General features: G+C 42.9%; 2 protein-coding genes across 2 annotated transcripts; both read left to right on the top strand.

Moving 5' to 3' along the window:
- The first annotated feature begins 4292 nt into the window (after positions 1-4292).
- On the top strand, positions 4293-5309 carry LOC142169679 (uncharacterized). Its single transcript, XM_075231577.1, has one exon. It carries the CDS (start codon positions 4293-4295, stop codon positions 5307-5309), a length of 1017 nt encoding a protein of 338 aa, XP_075087678.1.
- A 138-nt stretch (positions 5310-5447) lies between these two features.
- LOC142169678 (uncharacterized) lies at positions 5448-5816 on the top strand. The gene has a single exon (XM_075231576.1). The coding sequence runs from the start codon at positions 5448-5450 to the stop codon at positions 5814-5816; it is 369 nt and encodes a 122-aa protein (XP_075087677.1).
- The last annotated feature ends 849 nt before the right edge of the window (positions 5817-6665 follow it).

Genomic DNA, 6665 nt, shown 5'->3' with positions numbered 1-6665 from the left:
AGAAGCTTGACGGGAAAGCACTCACATGGTATACTCGACCGGATCCGCAAAATTGGAGAACCTGGCAAGATATGGTGGACGACTTCATGAATCATTTTTGATTCAACACAAAGATCACTCCTGATCGGTTCGCACTGGTGAACTTGCAGAAAAAACCATATGAGTTATTCAAATAATATACACGTCGGTGGAGGTCAGAGATCGCTAGGGCACAACCTCTGTTGGACGATAGTGAACTAACCAAGTATTTTATCAGAGCCCAAGAAGGGATATACTTTGAAAAGATGATGGGACAGAAATTCCCCGAGCTGGTCAAGATGGGAGATTTCCTAGAATAAGGCATAAAATCTGATAAAGTACAATCCATGACAGCACTGCAAGCGGCCAGCAAGACCATCCAATCATGGTCAATCGATAGCGGAACGAAGACGATAGAGGAGGTATCAGTAGTCGTCCCTTACTACCAACCCAACCCACATTACAGAAGCACTTCTGATTCCCGAAACAGTCATTCGCCACCACCCACTTACGCTCCAGTCTATAACACCCATCCATATTACCACCCTCAATCACAATATAACCCTTTTCGAGCCAATAATAACCAACAGCCACAACGACCATATGCTCATGTCCAAACCACTACCCACCAAAACTAACCTTCTTATACACCACGCCCTCATCCCAACTTTGAAGAAAAGGGTCCTAGAAATTATACCCTGATTGCTGAGCCTCTGGCCCAATTGTTCGAGAGATTGAGAAGACTAGTATTGATATACCCAGTTGAAGGAAGGGTTCCTGAACATCTCTCAAAGTATTTTGATGGCACTAAAATATGTGTCTACCATTCCAATGTATCTGGGCATGATACTGAAGATTGTTTTAAGCTGAAAAATGAGATTGAAACCCTTATCAAGAGCGCAGCCATCCAGTGCACTCCGGCACCTCCCAACGTGAATCGCAATCCGCTGCCCAATCATCGAAACCAGGGAGCTAACATGATCACATTGGACGAAGAGTATGACCTAAAGGGAACAATTGTCACTATATGAAATGCAGAAGCCACCAAGATCCCTCCTCAAAAGGCTCTGATAATTACAGTACAACTGAGGCCTACAGTAACGGTTCATACTTATCCGCAGCAACCTGCCGCTGCTATAGAAGACGAAGAAAGTCAGGAATACAAAACCATCCCATAGACGTACCAACAAAAGGGAAAGGCCAAAATGACAAACTCTGCCTTAGCCCATGGCATGACTAGGTCTAGGAAATGCTACACTCTTGAAGATGTCAATCGAGGAAACTTGGGAAAAGAGAAAATTCAAAGGAGGAACATAACAGACCCAAAAGCCGCCAATTTTTGGAAGAGAATGTCAAGCAAAGAGTATTTTGTGGAGGAGCAACTGAAGATAACTCCAGCACATATATCAATCATGTATCTATTAATGAGCTCTAACAGTCATAAGGATGCCATGTTAAAAGTGCTAAGTGGGGTAAGTGTACCAAGTAACACCACTAGTGAGGCATTGGCTGCGACAATTGGGAGAATTGTCGAAGCAAACATGATCACTTTTAGAAGAGACGAACTTCCTTTCGAAGGCACAAGTCACAAAAAGGCTCTCCATATCACTGTCAAATGTGGGGACAAAGTGGTGCCTCGAGTGTTGGTCGATGGAGGGTCAGGAGTCAACATTTGTCCGCTCTCCACCGTACGAGAGTTAGGAATTCATTTGAGGGAAGTTAAGGAAAGCCATGTGAGGTTCAGAGATTTTGATGGTTCACAAAAGGATGTTATTGGAGAAATTTATTTGTCTTTGCAGATCGGGCTGGCCGAATTCCCAATATTGTTTCAAGTAATGGACATCTCTTCTTCCTATAATTTGCTGTTGGATAGGCCCTGGATACATATGGTAGGGGTTGTGCCATCAACTTTACACCAATGCATGAAATTTGAGTGGGGATGTCGGGAGATTATGGTTCATGGCGAGTGGGGTCACTCCGCCTATTTGGAATATGTTGTTCCATTCATTGAAGGGCTAGACGGAGTTGCTTTCCATGCGGTGGAAATCATGCAGACTACCGAGATTGAGAAGACTGAACAAAACTTGGGAATGCAGTCGCCATATAGATCCAAGATGGCTATGAGGAAGATGATGAAATATGGATATAGGTTAGGGACAGGGCTGGGAGCTAAGTCAGACGGAATCACAGAGCAAATTGAACGTAATAGGCAGAAAGGAAGGGTCGGCATAGGATATCAGCCTCTGGAAGGGAAAGCTCGTATCGTTAGCTCCCAGAAAAAGGTATTTGAGCCAAAGCATGTTCCAAGTCCGGATCAGAGTTCAGTACCCGAAGATGATATCATCAACGTGATGGGAAAGCTGTTCATGAATATGATTGAAGAATGATGTGAATGGATTGACATCAAGACACCGAATATCAGGGATGCCAAAGGAAGAGCTACAGAATTGGACCGCCAGTCCATCTTTGGTTCGCCGGGAGTCTTGGATATGTGGAACTGTAAAAGTTTTCTTTTGAAAAGCGCACAGACAATTGAGGCTTGCACCGTGTCTGTACCGTTTTGTCATTTGCCTCTTGTGAACGCTTAAGACGTTCCTCATTTGATGAAACAAAAAGAATCATTTTCTCTAATATTGTAACTTTATTTAGAGATTTATTTATACTTAGCTTTTCTTTTCAGTAAACAAACTACTAAAAACTCGCGTTCCACGATTATGACATGTAACGAACCCGTTCAGCGCAACGACCTGGATTATGAGGAGTATGACGAGAGGATGATGCCCGACAATCTCCCGTAGGAAATCGGTAGTTGGAGAGTCAAAAAAATCCAAATCTTGAAGAAACAGAAGTGGTCAATCTTGGAAGTGAAAAAGACGTAAAAGAAATCAGAATCAGCATTCACCTAGAAGCTGAGCAAAAGGAAAAACTGGTAGAGCTCCTCCGATAGTACATCGATATGTTCGGATGGTCATATGATGACATGCCAAGTTTAAGTACTGACATTGTCTCGGATCGACTACCCATCAATCCCACCAGACCGCCGGTCAAGCAGAAGCCCAGGAAATTCAAACCTAATTTAAGTCAAAGGATAAAGGAAAAAGTGACCAAACAGATAGAAACGAATGTATAAGGGTCACCAACTATCCAAGCTGGTTGGAAAACATCGTCCCAGTAACCAAGAAAGACGGAAAGATCAAAATATGTGTGGACTACCGAGATCTCAACAAAGCTAGTCCAAAGGATGATTTCCCTCTGCCAAATATCCACATCCTAATCGACAATTGTGCGAAGCATGAACTGCAGTTCTTTGTGGATTACTTTGCTGGGTACCATCAAATCTTGATGCACGAGGAAGATGAAGAGATGACAGCCTTCACCACACCTTGGGGAGTTTATTGTTATAGAGTCATGTCATTATGTCTTAAGAACGTTGGCGCCACCTACCTGAGGGCTATAGCGACCCTCTTTCACAACATGATTCATAAGGAGATTGAAGTGTACGTGGATGATGTCATTATAAAGTCTCAAAAGAGTTTGGAGCACTTGGACGACTTGAGGAAATTTTTCGAATACCTGCGAAGGTACAGTTTGAAGTTAAGCCCAGCAAAGTGTGCGTTCGGAGTCCCCGCTGGAAAACTCTTGGGCTTCATTGTAAATAGGAAGCGAATAGAATTGGACCCATCAAAAATAAAGGTTATTCAGGAATTACCACCACCAAAGAGCACGAAAGCTGTCACGAGTTTCCTGGGCAAATTGTACTACATCGGTCGTTTCATATCCCAGTCTACAGTAATTTGCGATCCTATTTTGTTACTATATTTGTCAGCCTTGGATAATGCCTTCGGCTGTGTGTTGGGAAAGCATGACGAAGCTAGGAGAAAGTGCAGGACATCTACTACTTAAGCAAGAAGTTCACGCCATGCGAGGCCAAGTATACTCTGATAAAATGCACTTGTTGTGCTCTGACTTGGATTGCTCAAATATTAAGGCATTACATGTCAGCATACACTACGCATCTGATATCTCGGCTCGACCCGCTCAAGTACATCTTCCAGAAGCTGATGCCTACTGGAAAGCTAGGTAAATGGAAAATTCTCCTCATAGAATTTGACATTGTGTACATAACTCAGAAGGTTATCAAGGGGAAAGATTTAGCCGACCACCTCGTAGAAAATCCGGTGGATGGGGATTACGAGCCATTTACAACGTATTTTTTCGATGAAGACATGTTATTTGCTGGATAAGATATTGTAAAATTGTACCCTGGGTGGAGAATGTTCTTCGATGGAGCAGCAAACTTCAAAGGAGTCGGAATTGGGGCAGTCCTGATTTCGGAATCTAGACAGTACTATCCAGTATCGGCAAAGATAATGTTCCCTTGTACCAATAATTTGGCTGAATATGAAGCGTGCATCCTTGGGATCAGAATGGCAGTCGACATGAACGTCAAAGAAATTTTTGTCATAAGGGATTCTGATCTATTGATACACCAAGTCCAGGGGGAATGGTCCACCAAGAATGTCAATATACTCTCATACCTGCACTGCGTGAAAGAGCTATGCAAGAAGTTCATAAAGATTGAGTTCAAGCATGTTCCCAGAATTCAGAACGAGTTCGGCGATGCCCTTGTAACCATATCATCTATGATTCAGCATCCAGACAAGAACTACATCAACCCTATCGAGGTAGAGATCACGGATCAACATGCCTATTGCTTCAATGTAGATGAAGAACCAGATGGTAAACCATGGTATCACGACATCAAGAAATTCCTTGCAACCTCAGAATACCTGGAGGATGCTACTAATGGTAAAAAGTCGGCCCTCAGGAGGCTCGCAAACCACTTTTTCCTTAACGGGGAAGTCCTGTACAAGAGGACCCCAAATTTAGGTTTGCTGAGATGTGTAGACGTTGCCGAGGCAACCAGGTTATTGGAGGAAATACATGCAGGAACGTACATACCCCATATGAATGGGTTCACATTAGCTAAGAAGATCTTAAGAGTGGGATACTTTTGGATGACTATAGAAAGCGATAGTATCTGCTACGTGCAGAAGTGTAACCAGTGCCAGATTCACGGGGATTTAATCCAGGTTCCACCAAATGAGCTAAATGTAATGGGTTCACCCTGGTCGTTTGTTGCCATGGGAATGGACGTGATTGGACCAATAGAGCTCGCAGCATCAAACAGACATCGTTTCATCTTGGTAGCTATCGACTATTTCACCAAATGGGTCGAGGCATCTACTTACAAGGCCATCACGAAGAAGGTAGTTGCAGATTTTGTATGAAACAACATCATCTGCATATTTGGGATACCGGAGTCTATCATCACTAACAATATCGTTAACCTCAACAGCGACCTCATGAGAGAAATCTATGAAAAGTTCATAATAGTCCACCGCAATTCCATAGCCTACAGACCACAAATGAATGGGGCGGTCGAGGAAGCCAACAAGAATATCAAGAGAATTCTGCGGAAGATAGTGGACAACTACAGGCAATGGCACGAAAATTTACCTTTCGCCTTACTGGGTTATCGGACTACCATGAGAACATCCACTGGGGCAATGCCGTACATGTTGGTATATGACATTGAAGTTGTGATACTCATAGAGGCCAAGATACTGTCTTTAAGAGTCATTCAAGAGGCAAAGTTGGATGATGCAGAATGGATGCGGGGCATACAGAAGAAACTCATGCTCATTGACGAGAAAAGAATGGATGCAGTATGTCATGGTCATATATATCAGAACAGGATGGCCAGTGCATTTAACAAGAGAGTGAAGCCTCGCTAGTTCGCACCAGGGCAGTTGGTTTTGAAGAAAATCTTTCCCCATCAAGAAGAAGCCAAAGGAAAGTTCGCACCAAACTGGCAAGGTCCTTACGTGGTTCACCGAGCGCTGTCAGGTGGAGCTATAATCTTGGAAGAAATAGATAGAAGAGTCAACACAAAGCCCATCAACACAGACACAATCAAGAGATACTATGTTTGAAGACAAATAGAGTTAGGTTTTTGATGTAACAGCATTATGTTTAACCTGAGTTCCCACAGAGGGATACGTAGGCAACCCACGTAGGGTTCGGTTTCTCTCCACCCTTTCTCTTGTAATAGAAAAATCAAATATCACTTTAGTATGCTACTCAGGAACTATGCCGACTTGATTTCCTCATAAAGGAATACGTAGACAATCCTCACCGGATTCAGCCATCTCTTGTAATTAAACTACGTTCTGGCCTGATTCCATTTGGATACGTAGGATGTCTGAGTCAGAATCGGCCATTTTCATTCTTAATCTCATCATTTTGCATATCGAACTACGCTTTTACATGATTCCATTTGGATACGTAGGATTCCTGAGTCAGGATGAGTCATATTTATCATATTTATTTTATCATAATCCATGAACTACGTTCAGACCTGATTCCATTTTAGATACGTAGGCAACCTGAAAGGGTTCAGCCATAACCTTGGAAAAAGCCTTGTAATGCATTAATTTGAATTACGACGCAATCGCGACAGCAACCAGTCGTGTTGTCAAAAGCATCACGAGAGGTCAGCACCAGCAAGACAAAGTTTTCAAGAGGATATGCTCGCGTGTGGAGAACCTTTCGTAATGACGGCATTTTCCTTAAAAACAAACTAT

Source organism: Nicotiana tabacum, chromosome 15 (genome assembly GCF_000715075.1).
Source record: "Nicotiana tabacum cultivar K326 chromosome 15, ASM71507v2, whole genome shotgun sequence".
Classification (NCBI taxonomy): domain Eukaryota; kingdom Viridiplantae; phylum Streptophyta; class Magnoliopsida; order Solanales; family Solanaceae; genus Nicotiana; species Nicotiana tabacum.
This window is presented reverse-complemented; position numbering and strand designations above follow the sequence as displayed.

Bases quoted from the DNA above. Each gene is read 5' to 3' on its own strand.
- LOC142169679 (XM_075231577.1), top strand. From the start codon at position 4,293: ATGTTCTTCGATGGAGCAGCAAACTTCAAAGGAGTCGGAATTGGGGCA.
- LOC142169678 (XM_075231576.1), top strand. From the start codon at position 5,448: ATGAATGGGGCGGTCGAGGAAGCCAACAAGAATATCAAGAGAATTCTG.